Source organism: Hippoglossus stenolepis, chromosome 19, assembly GCF_022539355.2.
Source record: "Hippoglossus stenolepis isolate QCI-W04-F060 chromosome 19, HSTE1.2, whole genome shotgun sequence".
NCBI classification, from domain to species: domain Eukaryota; kingdom Metazoa; phylum Chordata; class Actinopteri; order Pleuronectiformes; family Pleuronectidae; genus Hippoglossus; species Hippoglossus stenolepis.
In genome coordinates this window covers 12559610-12581805 of record NC_061501.1, presented here as the reverse complement: position 1 = coordinate 12581805, position 22196 = coordinate 12559610, and the positions used below count along the sequence as shown (strand labels likewise).

General features: G+C 43.0%; 2 protein-coding genes across 3 annotated transcripts; both read right to left on the bottom strand.

Moving 5' to 3' along the window:
- Window positions 1-343: 343 nt before the first annotated feature.
- gramd1c (GRAM domain containing 1c) lies at window positions 344-12244 on the bottom strand. Of its 2 annotated transcripts, none has more exons than XM_035142979.2 (18): window positions 12113-12244; window positions 11460-11565; window positions 10870-10993; window positions 10086-10186; window positions 9091-9186; window positions 8918-8998; window positions 6568-6686; window positions 6327-6483; window positions 6081-6240; window positions 5848-5991; window positions 5634-5752; window positions 5409-5551; window positions 5226-5329; window positions 4653-4823; window positions 3798-3864; window positions 3479-3598; window positions 2884-2971; window positions 344-1568 (listed from the first exon to the last, which is right to left on the bottom strand). In XM_035142979.2, exons 1-18 carry the CDS (start codon window positions 12241-12243, stop codon window positions 1500-1502), a joined length of 2100 nt encoding a protein of 699 aa, XP_034998870.2. In that variant the 5' UTR covers window position 12244; the 3' UTR covers window positions 344-1499. The 2 variants fall into 2 exon arrangements, with proteins under 2 accessions (XP_034998870.2, XP_034998871.1); XM_035142980.2 differs by having other exon boundaries at window positions 11460-11596; window positions 12113-12227.
- A 406-nt stretch (window positions 12245-12650) lies between these two features.
- On the bottom strand, window positions 12651-21228 carry atp6v1ab (ATPase H+ transporting V1 subunit Ab). The gene is made up of 15 exons (XM_035142973.2): window positions 21096-21228; window positions 18315-18418; window positions 18034-18162; window positions 17493-17707; window positions 17267-17404; window positions 17021-17172; window positions 16755-16917; window positions 16562-16670; window positions 16290-16412; window positions 15290-15404; window positions 15121-15184; window positions 14828-15031; window positions 14634-14728; window positions 14274-14445; window positions 12651-13365 (listed from the first exon to the last, which is right to left on the bottom strand). The coding sequence occupies exons 2-15, from the start codon at window positions 18394-18396 to the stop codon at window positions 13273-13275; spliced, it is 1854 nt and encodes a 617-aa protein (XP_034998864.1). The 5' UTR covers window positions 18397-18418; window positions 21096-21228; the 3' UTR covers window positions 12651-13272.
- Between the last annotated feature and the right edge of the window lie 968 nt (window positions 21229-22196).

Sequence of the window (22196 nt, the reverse complement as noted above, 5' to 3'; positions counted from 1 at the left end):
CATATTCAAACACACACAGTCCCTCACACTGTGGTGGACAGCACCCACTGAGAGTTTGAGGTACTGGAAATACTTTCTTTCTTCTTTCCATCTATCAATTCATACTTTAAAATAAAATTCAGAAGAGCAATATTATTTTTCAAATTGAAATTATTTAGCAAATTAATTAAACGAGGTATCTATGTCTATTCATGTGGAATAATCTTTAATCTGGAGTGAGACTAATCCAAGATTGCTAAATATTTTCTACACCAAACAATTTGTCAAATAAGTAACTAGCAGAGTAATCGATAATATTTCAACCCTGATAGTGTTGGTTAGAAAACAATAGTGGCAGCACAAGTGAGTTAAGAGATCATATTTATTACATTGCAATATATCTAAAACTGTACAACACAGAAACAAGTGGTGGCTCGAAGACGTGGTTTCAAATGAGAAACGCTGAGCAAGGTTATCCAGAGAGAGTTGGGCGACACTGTAAACATCAAAGAACGGCTCAAGAGAATTTTAGTGGTGTGTCGCCAACAAGTGATTATAAAGAAACACAATAACCAGTGTTTATATCGATGTGAAAATCACAGAACAGAAGTTGTGTGTATGATGTTGACATAGTGAATGTACAGTGCTGTTATAACCTGAGATAGTCCCACTGACCCTACACATACAAGGAGAAAAATACAGACAAGTGTGATTATTCATGTACAGAAGACAGAGATAAATCGAACACGTCATCGTTGTTTGGACTTTTGGTCCAGAGCAGAGCTATAAATTAATAAAATATGTATTAAATATGTGGCCCTTACAGCCACATGTTCTGTACGCCAGATTTGGCTCCATACAAAGTAAAGTTTTCCGCTTGCAATCTAAAGTCAATTTAAAGTTGCAGCATTCCCTGCAGTTTATATAGAGCAACAATCTCATGATTACAAAAGAGAAGACAAAGTTTAGAATTAGAGCTGCAGATACCACAATTTTTATTAGAAAATATAATAATCTAAAAAGATATCTAAAATATAGCCTATAGTCTACGAGGCACTTGTGCAAATGTTAAAATGTGCAAAATTAGAATTTGTGAATCAATGTTATTCAACAGCTCTGTTTCTAAGAGTGGACAACAGTTCATCGGATGTGGTGTGAGGTCCGTCAGAATACAGTCAGGCACTTGAGGGAAGTTTTCTGAGATCCACTGCCACCGTGTAGGAGACGAGTCGCAGCAGAGGCAGCGATGGGAGCTGACGATAATCCCCCCCGCTCCACCTGTGGCGGACGCTGATGTCACCGTGTCCTCGCATCAGTCAGTTAGCGTTTTAAAAACATCCTGACACCTGAGGCCCCACGACAGGCTTTGGGTTAGCGTAACCCCTGGCAACACATGGCATGTCAGGGGGTCTGGGGACGTCTTCATGGCAACATCAGCGGCAGTTGGGTCCTGCTGTCCTGTCTTTCCTCTACAGGGTAAACGGGGGGGTTGGCGTTCGATGGTCAACGGATGAGGAGCGTCACTGCGGCGCTGCCGTCTGATTGGCCATGGCGAAGTTTTGTTGTAGCACAACGAGAGAGCTGCGGAGCTGCGAGGAAAAGAAGAACAGACTCAGCAGCTATAACAAAGATATGATGGACTCCTGCTGGCTTTAAAATAAAACATGAAAAAGTTGCACGTCTGTTTTATCTGAAGGAGAATCAGTGCAACGCGTGTTCTTCATTTAGCCAATTCCCTTCATATCATTACCTTCGACATGTTTTCTTTTGTTTGTCTGTCTGACAGCAGGATTACGCAAAACTAAGGTTTTCCTTAAAACATTATCCCCCCAAAAAAATCCTATTGTTCATCAAGGTTAGATACAACACCTATTTTCTATGTAAAGACAGAGCAGTAATGGCCTCCTGTGCTGAAAATAAGTCACACTCGCCCTGTGTGTGTGTGTGTGTGTGTGGTGATCCGAGCTTCTCTTCTTTGTTTTGGTGGCCAGTTTCATGTTAGTGCATGTGAGCCCCTCCCTGTTAAACCATTGGCCCTCCTCATGTTCGTAAGGCAAAGCTCCAGCTCCTATCAACAGAGATGTAAACATGACACCCAGTTGGCCACGATCGTTTATGAGCCTTTCTTCCAACACGGTGACGTCTCTCAGAGCAAAACAAACACTGTGAGCACACCTCCACAGTGCTGTTACATCAGAAACACAAAGGCTGATGAAACTTGCATGCGACATCTAGGAGGCGATGAATATTGTACATAAAACCTTTCATTAAAAACAAATCCTCTGTTTTTGTTTTTTGAGTACAATTAAAATCCTTTAAAAATGGCTTTAAATATAGCTACCTTATCAAACAATTTCAAGCTTCAGGTTTCAATTTATGTTCAGCATTTCTTACTGTAATACTCAATGTATTTAAATGTAGTAATCATCAGTCTATATTGTAGTTTGTATTGCTATAGTTGCACAGTTTGCCATCCGTGTACTGAATTTGGATTCCCTAACTATGTATTGTTGTACTCTGACAAAGTAGCTGTTCAACAGTGTTTGCTGTATTATTAAAAAAACCTTCACTAGATCCAGATTTCTATTTGGATCTGCATCAAATTACAAAGACTCTAATAGAAATATCAGTCCCCTAAACATGACAGATTTTTTTTTAATCAAAGTCCGTGAATTATTCTCTGAGCAATCATGGAAATGTTGAAAAACATCTACCAATGTTAAAGAAAGTGGAAAAAATACATGCCAACTATCAAACAGGCGCAGAGAAAAACATGTGATATAACTGTATTTCAAGCACACAAGTTAAGAAGATGACATGTGCCAAAATGTCAATGGTGGAGTGCACCATTTTGCAGAAAAACGCTTCACTCATGGCCTAATTGTAGCTGTAGCTCTGACTCACCTGCTCTAAAAGGTTGATGGAGTCCTGCAGTACATTCTTCAGAAGGTACAGCTCGTCTCTGGTTCTGTGCACAGGGCCCTGGACCAGGCTGTCAAACGAGGTAAAAAAGAGAGCTCGGTTATTATGATGTGCACAATGAGTGATTTACTTTTGCTGCAGAAAAGACGGCAGAAGGCACAAAAACCGAAAGAAAGTGAAGGAAATGCGAGTAGAAGTCTAGAGTAGAGGAGCGCTGATGGGTGACGGTCACGGTCACACACACACACACACACACACACACACACACACACACACACACACACACACACACACACACACACACACACACACACACACACACACACACACACACACACACACACACACACACACACACACACACACACACACACACACACACACACGATTGTTGTGAGTCATTTGTACAAGAGCTCACTTGTATGTGGGTCGCTTAAACGCCGCAGATAACGACAACAACAAAAAAGATGGAGGAACTAACTGCTGCCTCCTCTCCACCCACACACCAGGACAACTACTTCCTAAGTGAACTACTTCCTGAGTGACAGTTACTGGTGATGATCCAAAGTTATCTGACCTGGCCTCGCTCCTCTCCCTCAGGCGATGCTTTGTGCTCAGGTACATGCGGTGGGCTACATCCTCCATGGCCCACAGCTTGAAAAACAGGCCCAGATTCAGCAGCGTCAGAATCAACAAACTGGGAGAGGCGGAAAGAATTGGGATTAAAGTAAATACTGGTGTGCACAGCAGTACGGAAGCACCAATACCAGAAATGACCATACACAACATTTAGATATAATGACTTATCCACTCAACAACAGTTCTCAGCTAGTACGGGCGCAATTTAGAATTGTCACACCCACGTTGTTTCACACGTTTCCAGGTTGTTTACTCACATCAGACTCATCCCAGCTACTATCGTTGTCATGTTCCATCCGCCCGACCCTTTCATTTCCATGGGGCCTGGAACACAATCGGACAGATCAATAAATGATAGATTTTCTTTCCTAAATGCTGCCGTTTGAAAACAAAAGACCCGGCTGCAGACAACATGAGAAATTTTGGTTTGCAACATTTTGCTGGTTTCCTGCCTGTTCAAGATTTTGCAACAGCTTGAGATATAAACATTGCATTTGTCTGGGTGTGTCACAGAGTGGGACCAGATAAAGACAGCGACGTGCAACGGTGAGATCGGTGATTTTCAGCAGTTGCACCTTTGTTTTCGAGTCTTTGTCAACACTTTGAGAGTTTGTTGTTGAGGTAGAAGCAACTGGGATAATTTTCTACATTTGTCTCTATTGTTTACAGCTGTCACATGGAGGAAAGTTGTCCCGAGGTTTAAAATTTACATATGTTAAACTGATATTTGCAGAGACTTTTTTTTTTTGTTAGCATAAACACTGTAAACAAGGGAAAACAGCTGGCCTGGCTCTAGCGAGTGCATCTCAAGTTCACTGACACGTTACACTTTGGGTTTTGTTTTTACGATTAGAAGGAAACAGTGCATCCAGTATTTGGGCTGATCTCATTGTGTTCATGTGGTGCCGGAATAACCGGAAACATTTGTTAACGACTGGGAAAATTGCACATGAACACACCAAGGTCAGAACAATTACTTCATAACTTGGGAAATAGGACCTCTTGGCTGCAGCTTCATTTATAACAGTGAGACGTACGAGTGGGATCAATCCTTTCATCCACATCTTGCCAAAATGGCTCCTTCAAATTGACTGTTAAAATAAGTCATGTACCCATGTTGCCATCTCTGTGCTGCTCTGGATCTTGTCCATACTGCTTGTTGGGCTTCATGTGCTCTGGCAGCGTCCGGCTGTACGTCCTCCTCCTCCTCCGCAGCCCACCAATCTTCCCTGGGTCGCCGCCTCCCTGATTCAGCTCGGCTTCCTCCTCCAGCAGCTCCGTTTCTGTTTTGTGTCATAACACGGCCACAAATATGGAAAAACACAATTATGGGACAGATTCGGGTGCGTTAACTATGTAAAAACACCACATGGTTGCAAAGCCAGAAAGAAATGCACACACTTAGACACCGTTTTCTCAATGGGTGACTAAACACATAAAAAAAAACCTTAAAATCGTACATTATTCATGAAGGTTTCCTGTTAAGGCTTCACTGATAAGAGCAGCTCCAGTGTGTTTCGGGAAGTAATGCTTGTTATCTTCCCTTTTATGGCGTCATATGACTGTCATGCTCTTTCTGCGTACTTGAAAACACAGTTGTAATATGTTGCACAGCAGCAGAGCCGGCGAATGAAAGAAGACAAGGAAGTGCTCTCCACAGCGAGCGAGCTGCGCTTTCTACTCACCGAGCTGTCTGAAATAATCTTCTATGCCGCTCCAGGAGTTTTTAGTGATGAAGGACTTGACCAGGCCCCATGGCTGCTTCTTATACTTCACATCGGTGTAAATGCTGGAAACACAATATGGAGTTTTAAAAGCCGGGCATATAGAAAATATGAAAATCAGCAGATCAATTACAGAAACCTCACCTTAGACGGCACTTCCGCTTCGAGCTACTCTTGATGCAGTATCTGTTGTGAGTGTAGAAGTAATCGTGATAAGGAATGTCGTGAGCGTACACCTCACAGTCCACGAGGTAATGCTGACCATCACTGGATTCTTTGTACAGCGTCTGGAAGGTAAATGGAGGACGACAGTGAGAGATCATTCACACAGGAACGCGTTTTTTCATCCGTTCAAGGGCGTAAACCCACCTGGTTCTCTGTGGCCGTGGAGAACTTGCCAATCAGGGGGTTGCTGATGGCAACTGTGTAGTTCAGGCTCCTCTTCATGTTTCCCGAGGCGTCTTTTTGCCAGGCGGAGAAGGTGGGACCTGAAAGCACAAAAGGCCGAACGTGGCAGCTTCGATTAGGTGGAACTGGAGAGGGAGTTAGATTTCTGGACAGGAAGAAAAGGAATGAGTCTTACTGGTTATCTTCCTGACGCTCATAAACCTGCGGATGAAGTTGGAGTCAGTGAAGATCAGCTCGAACATTTTGACGGCGCTGATGTGGAAGACCTTGTTTAAATTGACTCGACCCTGCACCTGGGTCAGACCCACTCGCTCCTCCACTGTCAAAAGCAAGAGAAAAGTATTGAAATATCACAAAATACATGCACTCAAATATCCTCCAGCGCCTGGGGTTGTGGTTTTTTCTAACCTTCTTCAATGCTGTCTGAACAGCTCGGCTCAGAAACGCCATTCTCATTGGCGTTGAGGTCAAGGGACAGCGAGGAGCGCTTGGAGGCCCGTTCTGGCGCCAGGCGGTCCAGCGACGGGGCAGGACTGCGGCGCTGGGACAGGGTGCTCCGAGAGTCATCCTACAGGAGAGAGATATTTAAAGAGCTGTTGAAACATTTGGATATGCACAAGGCACACAAGAGAGGAATACGCTACTTTAAAATACCATGTTTGCTGAATTCTGCGAGCCAAAAGGGGAAGGCATATCCTCCCCCTGAGGGGTGGAGGTGTCTAAGGGCCCATGCTCCAGCACAGGCAGGCGCAGGGAAGGGGGCCGCTCCAACCTGCCAGTACCATCATCCCCACCGGGCCTCGCTGTCAGGCTGCAGGCAAACAGGAGGAGTCAATATATACATTGCCAACACATTATAATTGTGTGTAATCATGGGGAGGCTCAATGTGCTCACCTGCTCTGCATGTTCAATTCCGACGCTATCTGCATGCACTCCATCTCCTCATGGCTCAGGCCCAGGTCATGCCCATAATGCTGTTTCACCATCTGCCAAAACTCCGAGCTGGTCAGCGGCTGAAATGGAAAAAGGAGGAGAGGTCATGGGGGCATGGAGGCGTCCAGCGTGAGCAGCTGGGTTGGAAATGAGCTCCTGCAGAAACTTAAAACCGTAACGCGAAGACAAAAAACACAGGGTTGTGTGTAACCAGGAAACATCCACACAGTAAAATGTAATCTTATCTCTGTGCGTGACAACCAACCTCCAAACATTATTGTCCCTCTGAGACGCTTGGATACTCATCTGACATTTTTTTGTGTTTGGACAGGACAACAGAAGCTCAATCTCACCATAAAGAAATGAATAAGTTACCTGAAATATATTTAGGATCGAATAAAAACACGTGGAGGCACATGTGTTCAGAGGAAATGTTCAGTTTTGACACAAAAACAAAGTCTCCTGCTCCAATTACAGGAAATGTAAACAGACTCTATAATCCCAGTATTATTAAGACTTTTTAAACCATATGGAAGCGCAAACAGTTTCTACAACAATTACCAAGATTGGGATCCATTCCCACGGGCTTTACTTACTTGTCGGTGGACATGTCCCCGCGGCTGTGAGCTCGAAGCGGCCGTCACGCACTGATCTCTAACCTGAACCCACTCACATCCAGGAAGTCCTACTCCTCCTCCTACTACTCCTCCTCCTCTCCTGGTTCGAGCCGCCCCGATTTTTTTTTAAACAGCGAGATAAAAGTCAACAAGAGCCCGTTCGACCTGTCGAAAGTCCGGTTCACGGCCAGGTGAGCAGCCCGGTTACGTTTTAGTCCGACCCCGCTGTTAGTTTCACTTCAAAAAGACGCAGCGTCAAGTGCGCACCGTGCATCTTTTGGGTTGGAGGCGCGCCCCCCCCTCCTCCTCCATGCAAACCGATGCCACACCTGCAGGTCATTGAACTTTATGCGCTGCGGTTGTTACAGGCCCGAAGGGGTTTGTGCTCCGGATCCCAGCAGACACACTTCCCTGCGGGGAGGCTGCTGCGACACAGCCCTTCCTCCACAAGAGCTGAGACAGACTAAAGGAGGAGTAATGGCTGCCTGTAGTTTATTATCCAAATACAAGCGAAGAGACACCACCCATGCAGATTTGGATCTGCACCAAATTGCACATAACTAATAAATACCAGTCCCCTAAATATGACTGAATTTTTCCATCAAACATGAATTATTCTTTGAGAAAATCAAGGAAAATGTCAGAATGTTAAAGAAAGTAAAAAAAAATCCTGGATCCGGATCCAGATCTGCACCAAAGTTGAATTGGTTCTTCCCTGATCACATCTTTCCACTAAGTTCCGTGTTTATCAGTCCAGTAGTTTTTCAACCCTGACAACTCAACTTCACTGGCTGCAGTAAATAGATCCTGCCTGCTCCATGTTCTGTTGGTGGGAGCTCTCTCTTGTGGCTCCATCCCCTGATCTCTACTGCGCAGACTCTGGCTCCAAATGCACAAGATGACAGAGTTTGTATATTTTGGCTTTGTTTCTGGATCGTGGAGAAGCTTCACCCATCTTTATTTACAGTCTATTGCTTAAATCTGTTTCCAAATTTTCCAAGTGATTCGAGCATTTATGCTTTAACCGACAGTTGCGCAGCTTTTTACTTTCAAACTGACTGTTTGAATTAATCCCAATAGCACTTCAACTGCTCACGCATGTTACAAAACGACAGCTGCTTTCACTTCTTTACTCTTCAGCTGATATTTCAACAGTTTTCATCTCTATCTCTTCACGTTGGCCTCATTTCAGGTGTTTAAGTCCTCAGCTACGTCCTCTGCTTCACAGTCAAGCTGACATTTCAGCCTCCTGAAGGGAACTGTCAAACTACCTCTCACATGCAAATAACATTTCATGACCTTTTGACATATTTACGGTGTTTGCTCCTGCAGTTTTCCGCCTGAGCGTGCACGCTTACAGTTTCAAAGTGATCTCACCTGATTTATTGTTTCTTATCTATGTACGTTTACAGCACAAAGACCTTGGTGAGAGATGGCTGAGCTGATCTCTGTTGTACATGAAGGTTAGTTATTCCAAACACAAAGTACCGCCGTATATTGAACAGTAAATACAAGCTTGTGTCTGTCGAACCCATGAGCAAACCCTGCTGCTGCTGCTGTGTGCAGATCTCTACCCAACAGCAGAGCAGCGCTGATAACCTCTCATACAGACACACAGCGATGTGTACTCTGGACATGTCAGATAAGTGCAGCAGGCAACTGGGGTAAAGTCACAGACGTGCCGGCTGCTTTACCTTGTTCAGCAGTGTGTTCTGCCACATGCGGAAAACCGTCTGGTAGCTTTTCTCTCTCGCAGAGAAGGAGGTGAGGAAGAACTGAGGGGGAAGATGTGAAGAGAAAATGGTCATAAATCATGTGCTTGTCACGCAACGCCTGCTTTTGACTCTTTTCCAACACTGTATTATACCTTCTCTGTGCCCATGCAGACCTGGATCGCGTTGGGAATCAGCCGCGCCGTTTTCTCTCGGCTCATCGTTGTGATGTCTTTCAGGGTCAGTGTGATCTATAAGAGGTCAAAGGTCACAACGCGGGGTAATCAAAGAGGAGGGGGAAAAAAAGGGAAACTGCAGATAGCATCCCACTGTCAGACAGAGCTTTCTACACTGGATTTATTTAGTGATCACGTCTGGTAACGACTCGTATGAGGAGGTGTGAGGAGCTCACAGCAGTGAGTTGATCTGACGCTGTATCGTGTGGCTGACTGAGGCGGTCTCAAGTGGAGCAATTAGTGAATCCTTCCTGTTATTCTTCCTTTAGTATCCGGGCTTTGTGAGTCCTGCAATCTGTTGCACCTGATTGCAAAATCTTGCATCTTAGATGTCTGAAATGCATGCGCTTTAGATTCTCTCAAGTTTAATCAGTTCATCATCAGCTCTAATTCTAGGCCTGTTGTTATTATTATGCAGCATCCAGTCAAAAGGGGCTGAAAAACATTGACTCTAACTGTTTTAATCTACTGCTTTAAGGTGGATCTTTCATTTAAATACGGCTCCAATATCCTGAACGATTCTCCTGAACTTAAAGGAAGTAAAAAGTGGGTAAATGTAAGAAAATGTAGTTAACTACGGTGGCCCTGAAGTACAAATCACAATGGAAAATAACAAATAAGAAAAACACAACCGCAAATATAAAAACACAATGACAAATGAAAACCATGATAGAATATAAGAAAAACACAACAGGTAGAAGATAATATTGTTGTGTTTTGTGATTTGCAGTCCAGCACCACTGAAACAAACTACCATCACTGAAATGTATATATCACAGTAAAGAGGATGAATGAATAGAATCATTTGAAGTTATACATTTCTGTGTTTGTTTGCTTCATCCACATGTGACATGGACGTGTGACACTCGACCACACAGCTCCTCCCTCTGTCTCCCGCCCTGTCTTATTATTACCTTGGTGCCCCGAAACACATTGCTGTAGAAACAGAGCCAATTCTCCGACAGGTAGAGGCGTCCCTGAAGGAGGATTTCCCTCTGGAGCGCACATGGGTAGTCTGAGGAGAAAGATATCTGGAGCTGGTGAATCATTAATACAGATGAGTTTGCCTGAGGTGATGTATGACACACTATTTTTTTTCAAAACAGCTCAGTGTAGTAAGATATTGTGCTGTACTCTTGTTGAGTGTGTGTGTGTGTACAGATGAAATGTGTATTATTTATTTAGAACACTGGATTAATTGGAAGAGAGTTGTTTTGTTTTTTTAATAGGGCTTTAGCTTATTAAGGAACAAGACTATGTCCCATCAGATATTTAGCTTTTTCATGACACGAAAAACTCACATGTAACATTTGCTATTAATACTGAGCATTACTACCAAAGTGCAGTGGCCCTGAAGTGCAAAACACAATCAATAAATCACAAAACTGCATTTCGGTCTCATTCCTGTTAAAAAATTACAAAATGCATCAAACGGTATAAAAACAGGACTTAAATAAGTTGTATACATTTTTTCCTACATATTTTAAAAACGGATCTTTATAGAAATGGATCCTAGATGTCCCATTTCACATTAGTCTAAAAAGGGATTTAAGAGCCTGTTCCACCCAAACTAGTGCAGCATTTAGAATAGTATATGGACACTTTCATGGCATTTCAAAGTAGCTGCATGTTAAACAATGACATTAGTATCTGGATTAAGAGCTAACACCATCAGAAGAGACATCCTACAGAACTCACCCACTATGAGTCTCTCGGACTCCGGCAGCTCTTTGAACAGCTTCTTAAACTCGTCATATTTCTGCTTGTAGGTTGGCAGAGGAGTCGTAGGCGCGGCGAGACACTGTCCCTGAGGGTCAGAGCTCTGATGGACGAGAAGGGGAACACATTACTGACACCGAGACAAAGACGTTAGAAGTTGAAAGGATTTGTTCTGTCTATGTGCAGAGGAGAAGATTGACTGATAAGCTGATTGACTGATTGACACAACATCTGACCGGAGATCAGAGGGAGGCAGGCAGACAGAGTGAGACTGAGGAAATTAGTTTGTTCGGATGATAAACAGCATCTTTAGTCTTCTGTGCTTTGCATGAGAGGCACAGCAGCAATCCCACTTGTATGAGGTGATGGCGTAATAAGGCTGAGCCACAAGAGGGCAGTGAAACTTTTTTCCCATGTCATTGTTTATCATTACTTCCACTGGAGCCGAGTGAATGAAGTGAATAATATCAAAGATCAAATGGTTTAAATGTCACATACAAGCAACATTCATGATTCCACTTAGCAGCAGCAGCTTTTAATGTAAACAGGCACAGAGGAAAGTTTTTTACCTCATCAGAACTCCATCTGACATTCTCCATTGATGTGGTCTCATCTGGAATGTCATCACTGCCCAGTCCTGACCGGCTGGATACCTGCTCCATCTGCTCTGCTGCACTGCTCACATCCAAATAGAGACAAAGATCCGCTACACGATTGTCAAGTTTCGACCATTATTTAAAGGGTTTAGGTTGAAACACCTTGTCCTCGAACAGGGACATGCAGCAGCAGCATCTACCGCAGGGCTTGTAATTATCACTGCAGCAGAACTGGTTTGACTGGGAGGACTGCTCAGGGACTTTACTCATACCAATGAACGCAAGCTTTGCGCACTAATGACTCTCATTGAGCACAGCCGTGGGGCGTAATGACGTGGAAACACCGCGCAAAAGGAACAGATTTGTGTTACAGTGGGAAAACAGAAGAATCCAGTAATAACTCAGCATAAACGTAAAATGACCCTGAGCCAACACCTCCCATTTTGTTCTCGCAGCGATATAAACTGACTCGATACTTGATTAAATGACTGAGACATGTAAAGACGTCCAGCGTGTGTATAAACCGCTCTTACGCACGGTGCCATGGGCGCACAGGTGTGCCATGGCTTCAGCAAGTCTCAACACGCGCATGATCCGAGACAAATCTGCTCTTGACAGTGACTTACCTGGCACGGAACGGACCCAGGACTTCCTCTGTGTGTGAGCGAGATAAAGTTGCCACAGGAAGACACTGCTCGTCCCTCACAGCTCTGAGTGAAGTGAGCTGCAGGTGCATGCCACCAAACCGTGGGAACATACTTTAAAGGGAGTTGTCACCTCGTTGGTGACGCTCATTGGTCTCGATACAACTGGCTAATGGCTCCAAAACTGACCTCTCCCTTAGGATCATGTTGATTCTAATTATAGATAGGTACTTTTTTATTCCAAGTAAGGTGAAGGAATGCAGCCTTGTGATGCTTTTCCTTTCATTTCACTTTATTAACAAATAAAACATTTAAAAGCCACATCAGGACATCTGTACTTTTGATTGCAAACATTTAAATTATCTCAGACCTTTAAAAAAGGACAGTTATTAAAAGATTGTTATTTTTTTTCAAGGAGCATCTTAGAGGCAGCAGGGGAGTGTTATGCAGAAAGACCAGTTCCACAGCATTTTGAGAAACCATGAAGTCAAACAATGAACAAGCACAAACACACACATTATTCTTTTTGCCCCATGTTTTAATTCTTTGGGAGTAACACGATGAAAGCACTGAACAGCAGAGCGTCAGAGTTCGACACATTCACACAGTAAAGTACACAACACAGAACAGCATGAAACACAACCATAAAAACCAAACCCCCCCCCAAAAAAAGAGAGAACAGCAAAGCCTTCACGTCAAAATGCTGGCAATAAATAGACTGATCTTATTAAATTTATATTCAATACTCTTCTGTACAGATGGTCCATGAATTACATTACATCAACTGAACGCGCCTCTTCAGAAAGAGCAACACAGCTACACAGGCAGCAATCATGTAAACAACAGAGGAAGGAGGAAAGAAGGCGAAGAGGTCCCTCATTCAAACACATTAAATCCACACACACACACATACACATGACCTTGACCAGGCAGAGGATCCAGGGTGAGCCTATACAAGGCTACAAAGAATAATGAATACAGTACAACTTTCTCGTTTCCTTCCACATACAATTGTGCACATAATCACCCTCAGGGGAGCACGGGGGAGCACACACAGGTTCTGGGAGTTCGAGGAGGCGGAATGTGATTCTGCAGTGGAGGGGTCAGAGATGAAAATCGGAGAGGTCTCCAAAGGCGGGAGTCTATTCCTCCAATGTACGGAAGCTGTTCTGCATGTCCTCCAACAGCTGAGCGTACTCGGCCTTGATCTTCACCTCGCCGTCCTTCACTGGGTCCTGCACAGATGTAGGAACACATTCTTAGAGCGTGAGAAGAAAACAAGACGCCTGAGCAGGATCATCTGTGGTGTTTTAACAATGACCTGCGTTATCACCGTGTTCTCACAAACATAAGCTCCTCGCATGGGAAGGGAGTTAAACAAAGGAAATACACTTTCCCTTCCTTCTGGGATGATGCACAGAATGACTTGACATTGTCAGAGCTTATTACTTTGGTTTTCTTAAAGTTATTGTGTTTGGAAACCAGGAAATATCTGGGCCAGTTTCTGTATTTGAATCAATGTTCCTTTGCATAAAAAATTGCATTTAAACAAATGAAAAGCAAAAGCTGAGAGGGGGTATTGTAGTCAAAGCATTGTAGAGAACATTCTGACATAAAATTAACTTTCCACTTTTTCACTACGATTGTTAGAACTCAAGCATTTCTCAGAAAAAGCTCAAAATGTCCCCTTCAAGATTTACAGTATTAGTGACACCTTCTCTAATGTAAAGACAGATGTCTTGTTACATTCCAATTCAACAAGTTGTTCTTGTATTGAAAGTGTATTTAAAAAATCTAAGTCAATATAACTATTATTCTTGCGTTATGTTCCCTTTATATAAAATTGTTACGTTTACCTAAAATGTAATAGTATTATAATTTTTTTTTATTAAAGGCTAATGAAGACCTTTGCTTTTCTCAGCCTTTTTACCTTGAGACTAAAATAGAATAGAGTTTTCTTAGTCTGAGCTTCACAAAGACTCAATATGAAACTTAAGAAAACAAATTTGATATGGTGAGGTATGTGGAAAAATATATATAAATAAAAATAAACAAAACTGATTATTGTGTGAATTGTGTTTTAACAACTTAAAAATCAACCTGAGAACCACTTTGTTCATACATAAGGCAGACACCCACACACCTTGAATTTCATTGAGCTGAGCCTGTAGAGGATTTCTCCCATGTGCTCCTTGATCATGGCCCAGGTGATCTTGTTGTCGCTCTGAGCTGTGGTCTCCACCGCGTGCCGCGCCATGTCGTAGAAAGCGATTGTGTTGGAGAGAATGCCCACCGTCTTATAGAAGGGACAGAACCTGAAGAGAGCATCAGTTAAAGTGATCAGTAATCAAGAGATGAAATTAATAATTCTGTCAAATGTTTTAGGCTTTAAAAACGCCTATTTAGGACTAATCAGATTTACAGTGACAAAAAATCTCAACTGCAATGTTTCACTTTGAGTTTCCTTCGAAAAAAGTCCAGGTAGGAGGAAAAGTAACGTTACCTGTCATAAGGTGTGTAACCGTTCTGCTGCAAGAAGTCGTCTTTAATCAGTTTGGCCACTTCCAGTGTGATTTTATCCGTTTCTGCGAGTGAAGCCTGTTAAATCAAAGTCGTGATCAGGTCAGCAGCTGCTTTACAATGTGATTTCTGCAGAATCAGCTTCTCATTTTGAAGCTAATTATAACACTGAATTACCTTTCCAACGAGCTGCACAATCTCAGCCAGGTCCTCCTCCTCCTGCAGGATTTCCTTGGACTTGGTACGCAGGGGCACAAATTCCGGGAAGTGCTTGTCGTAATACTCGTCGAGAGCTCGGGTGTATTTGCTGTAGCTGATCAGCCAGTTGACAGAAGGGAAGTGCTTCCTCTGTGCCAGCTTCTTATCCAGACCCCAGAACACCTGAGAGAAGAGAGCACGGTCACTAAAATACTGAAAACAACTGAGCTACTTAGTTCAAGTGACAGTGAGATCAGAGTTTGATTATTTACCTGTACAATACCGAGTGTGGCTGAAGTGACAGGGTCAGAGAAGTCACCACCAGGAGGTGAAACACTGTGGAAAGAAACATTTTCATTTAACTGTTGATGTCCTCCAGTAACAGTCAACAAAACATGTGCCAAGTAATGTCTCCCCCTAGTGATGTAAAGCTGTACTCACGCTCCTACGATACTGACGCTGCCCTCTCTCTCAGGGTTGCCCAGACACTTCACCCTGCCGGCACGCTCATAGAAGGAGGCGAGACGAGCACCAAGGTAGGCAGGATATCCACTGTCTGTGGGCAGATTTAAAAATAACTGATTTTTAGACACAACACTACAGACAAATCTGCTTCACGGAGGTAAATCGACTGAACACTGCATCACCCAACTGGCTCTCTTTCAAAACAAAGAGGTGTGAGCTCCAATGTGAACACAGAGGACTGTAGTGGTGAATTCAGGTGATATTCTTAGCACAGATTCACATACACATCACCTCTGCCAAGGAGATTATGTTTTCATTGCTGTTTGTTTGTTTGTCTGCAGGTTTACATAAAAACTACTGATCTGATTTACATGAAATTCTACTATAAATATTACTATAACCCAAAGAAGCAATCGTTCAAATATTCATAGACTCCTTGTTCTAAATTTGGTTTTGGGCATTAAAAAAAATCGTTTCCCTCTTTATTGTTTCTGATTAATTTTTGATTAGTCAAGTTCTTATTGGTTTATTCATTTCAGCTAAAGTTAGATTATACAACCTTGTGCTATTTGATGGTCTGACTAAAAGGTTTAAGATTTAGGAAATAAGCAACAAACACAAACTTACAAGTCTTCCTCATTCAATCATTTACTTAATAAAAAGCTGTTTCTTCTCACACTGATATGAGAAGTCAAAGAAGGAAATGAGAGTGTGGTTCTTTATAGGACCAGCAAAAAAGAATTGTGCACAGTCACAGCTACTTCCTTTTATAAAGCAGAAGCCACTATAAAACATGTGATTTACGCCAAAATGATTTTCTAGTCTCTTGTAATCCAGTTTGAAGTTTGAGTCTGATGCCGTAGCTGAATTTACCACCTGATGTCATGTGAAGGTTTTTCTTTATTCCCATTGCCAAGAATTTATTACTGAAGCGTGAATCAGCTTTTTTATAAACTCCAGCAGCCTCCAAACTTACCAGCAGGCATCTCAGCCAGACGGCCAGAAATCTCCCTGAGAGCCTCGGCCCAACGAGAGGTGGAGTCGGCCATCATGCTCACGTTGTATCCCATGTCTCTGAAGTACTCTGACAGCGTGATTCCTGCCGAAACAAAGTCAATCAGTGCACAAGGCTCATGGGAGCTAATCTACAAGCGATCACAGAACAAGAATGAATGAGTCATCCATTAAGTTACCCTGCTTATTGTTTTCATTGTGATTTGTGTTCATAATAGGTGTTTTTTCAGTTACCTGTGTAGATGGAGGCTTCTCTGGCAGCTACAGGCATGTTGGAGGTGTTGGCTACCAGTGCTGTTCTTTTCATGATGCTCTCCGTCTTCCCACCCACCTCCATGGTCAGCTGTCGGCCAGACCACATTAACAATGTCAGTTACCCTGAAAGTCACTCTAACCAGTATGAAGAGTGATTGGTGTCATTACTCACCTCAGGGAAGTCTCGCAGTACTTCTGACATCTCGTTACCACGCTCCCCACAGCCAACGTAAACGATGACATCACTGTTGGAGTACTTGGACAGGGACTGGGAGATGACAGTCTTGCCACAACCAAAGGCTCCTGGGATGGCTGTGGTACCTCCTTGCACACATCTTCACAAAGGAAACCCGGGAAAAAAAGTCAAAATAGCTTTAAAGACAAGTAAATTGTCTTTCTCTAAATGTTTTTGATTGAAAAGGTGGATGTAGGACTCACGGGAAAAGGGCGTCCAGAACTCTCTGTCCAGTCAGCAGCGGGTGATTGGCAGGCAGCTTCTCTGTGACAGGCCGCACTTGTCTGACAGGCCACACCTGCACCATGGTGAACTTCTCCTTCACGCCCTCAAACTCCAGCTCCATCACCACATCCTAACACAGACACACACACACGTTAAAAACAAAGCAACAGCTAAAAGTCACTTAGATTTTAGCAGAGCTAAAGATGGAGGCTTGTTGAACTCACGGTAACATCATAGCTCCCAGGAGGAGCCACGTAAGTCACGGTGCCTCTGTTCTTGGGGGGCAGCATGATCTTGTGCTTGATGAGGGAGTTCTCAAACACATTGCCATAGATGTCTCCCCCTGTGATGTGACTGCCAACCTAACAGTAAGAAAGGAGAAGAGATGTTCAGCTAACTATTCAGCTAACTATTCCAGCGTGAAAAGAAACAGTTTGCACAAACACAAACCCGCAAGCTCTTGCAGGGAGTAAACTCCCACTTGATGTCTCGGTTCAGGGCTCCGATGTTAACGCCTCTGGGGATGTAGATACTCTGTGTCATGTCATTGATGTCCTTCAGGGGTCGTTGGATACCATCAAAGATGGACCCCATGATTCCTGGACCCAGCTCGACGGATAGAGGCTTCCCCGTCCGCAGCACAGGATCTCCAACAGACACACCAGCTGTGCTCAAGCTCAGGAAAATCTAATGTTTGTGTAAGAGCTCAGAACAGTTTCTCAAAGAAGAGGAGTACATACTACTGAGTTCAGTCTAATACAACAGCTCCGCAGTGAATCTTACAATTATGACCATTACGAAACAGAGACTATTAAAACACAAAACGTTAGGTTGCCCTATGTAATTCATTAGCTTTTGCATTACATGAACCAAAACTGGTACCATTAGGGTTATCAAGTCAACAAATTATATCACAAACAGATATCATAATACCAGGACTCAGATCTGTTTGGACATACAGGGGGGGGACATTGTTTAACAGTAAGGATACATGTCTCCTCGTAGACCTGGATGGTCGCCATGTCTCCCTCCAACCTGATGATCTCTCCCACCAGCTCACTGTGGCCGACACGCACCAGCTCATACATGGCTGCTCCCGCCATGGCTGTGGCTGTCACCACTAGAAATACAAGCGTGGTATAAATCATGAGAACAAATGCATTTAGCCTGGTATCGTTAGACGGATGTGGACATGTTTGTCGTGGCAGCTTTATCAAAAACTACTGTGTGTGGTGTGAGTGTCTGTGTGTGTCTGTGTGTGTGGTGGCTAACCTGGTCCAGAGACTCCGTGAACATATCCAAACTCGCTCTCTCTGTCCTCATCCCTGATCTTGGGCAGCTTGGACGTGTCCATCTTCACGGGTTTAGTCGTCTAACTGTGAGGAGAGCGGAGAGGAGGAGAAGAATATGAGAGAAACATTCAACAAAGGAGAACTGAGGGAAAGGAGAAAATGAAGCAGACGAGTGTTACAGTAGCTGTCAACAGCAACAACATCTACGTCTCCATTTTAATAACTAAGGATTTTATTAGCAGTCAGCTGTATTGAAGTGAAACTGAGGCTCTGATTACTGCGATGACAGCTCACTTCATCTGAGATAAAACGGCACCAATTCTATGACAACTGTGAAATCTACCTTTGTGTTTCCACTGTGTTTATGGTGCTGTTGACAAGGTTAAGGGATTATGTCCCAGGAATCCCAGGAAAATCACTGAAATGAGCAAAATGATGCAAACTCATAAAGAAAATAAACAGATTTAGTGCTAAACTGTACCACCGTGCCAAAATTTAATATACAGACAAATATTAGTCTGCCTTGCAACCATGGTAACCTCAAGGAAAATACAGCAACAGCACTGATCACATCCCCATATCTCTCAGTGTTACAGAGCCTGATCTAGGCTGCAACCCCCCCCGTCCCCCTACACACACCCTCCTCTCCTCCTTCTTGGCTGCACACACATCTCAGGTCCTCAGTACTACAGTCAGAGTGACGTGTCAGACTAACATTAGAGGGGAATCCCACGCAGTGCAGCATCTTCCTCTATTTCCCCTTCACATGTGTACGGACAGTAACACAAAGCTTGCTCTTTTTTTAATTATGTTTAATGTCTCTAATTCTAATTTTCTATCCTATTATTCACATTTTCCCTCACTAATTTAGGTCATATCTGTAGAATCGACCCTCAGCTACATGCAGGAGCAGCACAAACACAAGCTGTCATCAGTCGTGACTGCAGATGCCGTTAACACACTGAGGTGCGGTATGAACTGCAGTGAACTGTGTGTTTCAGCGAGGAGAGATCAAACACACACACGCTGTTATTGCATCCCTCATTTCTTTTTCTGACAATCCCATCACATACTACATCTGTGTCCTTTCTTGTCCTTCCCACTGATGCACAGATCATCCTGTTTACGCTCAGATGCTTACACCATCTGTGCAGGAGAACAGCAGCTCCACCAACAGGTCAATGCAGGAATTACAACTACACCTTTGAAAAAGGGCAAAAGGGTAATTTGAGGTCTGGCGATATGGCCAAAAACTATAAAGATATCGATAACAATCACGATGAACATGATTTTATCTCTGTTAAGTTTAAAGACAGATTTTTGCTTATACGTGAATGTTGTGTTTTTAAAATCTTCTGTGAGGGAAGGCCTCCTCACTGTACTCCCCAAAGGCAAAAGCAATATATGGACATATATATTGAACTTGTTATATTGCTATTAATTAAAATGATATTACAATAATTATAATATAGTTATTGTTTTTATCTACACGTATGCTTGAACTATCGAGATATCAATGTCTTAATCATGTTTTTTTAAAGAGCCCTCAAACTGCAGCATACAGAGGGAAGATAAGGCCTATTGTTTTCATGATTAATTCATCACAGACCATCCTCTACCTGCTTGTTTATATAAACCACACAGATCAAACTACAATAACGTATATAAAAGATTTTATAAAGACTTTTGTGGTGTATATATATTAGATGATTTGTGACATAAATTCTCATTTAAATAATACAACATTGGTTCATAACTCCCAGATAAAGGAGTCACGGACAAAGAGACGCAGCAGTTGATCATATGATCCTGGCACATGACTGACTGGCATCCGAGTGAGTCTCTTTAAGGAAGTGGAAAAACAGGCATGGTGCAAAACTGGGAAGTCCACATTTGATCTGTGGAAACACTGGAGAAACACGGTCCCTCTGCAGAATAATGAGCATGTTGCTTACTAAAGATAACTTCATCCTTCAAGCATCGCACCACTGACCTTAGCTGTAGCTTTGCTAGCTGTGATGAATTGGTGGAGGGGGAATAGAGGAAGGAGCGATCTGATGTTAAATGCCAGATATTAAAGTAGAAAGAAGGGAAGCTGGGTTGTTAGCCAGGCACAGAGAGGAGAGAGGGCTGGTTGGGTATCATCCCTACAACTCAGGATTTGTCTCCTGATGCTCATCATTGAATATTGCAGCAAAGAGACAGTGAGATGACACTGAGATGTGTACATGCACATACTTGAGGTCTGTGCAGGCTGAGAAATGTGACATGTATGTGAGAGGGCCACACACAACCTCCTCACACACTCCTGTTAACTGCACGGGCTTTGGATGCAAGGTGGATGATCACATGACTGAATGAGACCGTATGTGTTTATAACAATAGGCAAGTCATAGGTGTGGTAGCGTGTATATAAAGTAAAACATGGTGAACAGGGATCTTTGCTGTGAAAAAGGGGATTTCTGCTTTAGTTAGCTACATCATGTCAGCGTTAAAATTCAGCAGACACATCGTAAACAAACATGTCTGTCATCCCCCCCTTAGTTCCGTGTCTTCACCCTGGTGAATTAACCCCAGCTAGCTGCGTGTGTTATTCGCTTTAATGGAAAACGACACTGGTGTCTCGGCCTGGTTCGCGTTTGCTGGCATAAGCGTTTTTTTTTCCCAGCGCAGCGGGATAAACGAACGGTTTCATCCTCGAGTCCCGACAAAGTAAAATGTCGGTTTGTAACATGGCGGTGAACGTGACCAGGACACTCACCGTGTGATGGTGCAGCGGCGGTTCGGCGTCTCGACTCGGCTGAGGGACGACGGGAGCTCCGGTGAGATGCGTGACAGCGGACTGAGGTCAGCTGACTTCATTCACTTGCCTCTCGCTCGGTTTTTACTGCTGGGGGGGGGCCACTGCAACCGCCGCCATTTTGGATCCGCCTCCCAGGATCCGCGGCAGAGATTTTAAAGGGCCGAGCACCAGAGAGCCACCGACACTTTATACGCATGTTTTAATTCAGTTTGTAGGTTCATTTCCTGCACTGATCTAGTTTTGTTATAACTATAACTATTCAGTCTACAAAACCACTAATGTTCTTTGATAAAATGAACAAAACTGCATCCAGGATCATGTCAAACTGATGAATATGTGCTGAAATATACCTAAATATGACTACACTGTTTGTTGCCATACTTTGTTATTAAATGCCCTGATTCACAGCCTGTATCATCATTTATTGATTTAAAACACATTGAGGTGGGACCCTCATTTTCAATGGTGCAGCAATACAAAAATACAGGGAATACATGAACTTTAAATTCAACCAGCAATAAAATAAGTTCAAAAATAAATCAAAGTGACTCCTGTATTTTTACCTAACCGTCACAGAGAGGCCCCACCTTGTTGAAATAGGCGTTAACATATTTATCACGTTCAAGTGCAAGTTTATTTGTCACAGGTAAGTTCACAAAAGGACCATTAACTTTATTACAATAATGGATTTGTAACTGTGAAAATTGCCGGAAACATTTGGGATAATGTAAGTTCACATCTCAAAAATTATAAATAATAAAACATAGTCATTTGAGGACACTTTAATGTAAAACAAATTACATATTATAGGTTTGGTGATTAATATTGTATTAAACATTATAAAGTCCACCATTGTTTCTTACAGTTTATAGTTTTAAATGCTAGAACAGTTTTGCTTAAATAAAACTTAAAGGGTTGATTAGTATTTAGAAAATAAACAGAGCCCTGGATGGTTTTTAGGTATAAATATGGAAACGCTGTCAGTGTCATGTGTAGGCGCGGTGCAGCCTGACAGACCAAACCCAGGTGAAAGAAGTCCCCGGCGGATCTGCAGCAGCG

Excerpts from the sequence above, each read along its gene's own strand:
- gramd1c (XM_035142979.2), bottom strand. The coding sequence starts at position 12,243 with ATGTTCCCACGGTTTGGTGGCATGCACCTGCAGCTCACTTCACTCAGA. Across the intron at positions 8,999-9,090 it reads TCTGCATGGGCACAGAGAAG|TTCTTCCTCACCTCCTTCTC; the intron begins GTATAATACAGT and ends CTTCCCCCTCAG. Across the intron at positions 1,569-2,883 it reads CCATCAACCTTTTAGAGCAG|CTCCGCAGCTCTCTCGTTGT; the intron begins GTGAGTCAGAGC and ends TTTTCCTCGCAG.
- atp6v1ab (XM_035142973.2), bottom strand. The coding sequence starts at position 18,396 with ATGGACACGTCCAAGCTGCCCAAGATCAGGGATGAGGACAGAGAGAGC. Across the intron at positions 17,405-17,492 it reads CTCCCTGCAAGAGCTTGCGG|GTTGGCAGTCACATCACAGG; the intron begins GTTTGTGTTTGT and ends TCTTACTGTTAG. Across the intron at positions 15,032-15,120 it reads CCACACTCGGTATTGTACAG|GTGTTCTGGGGTCTGGATAA; the intron begins GTAAATAATCAA and ends CTCTTCTCTCAG.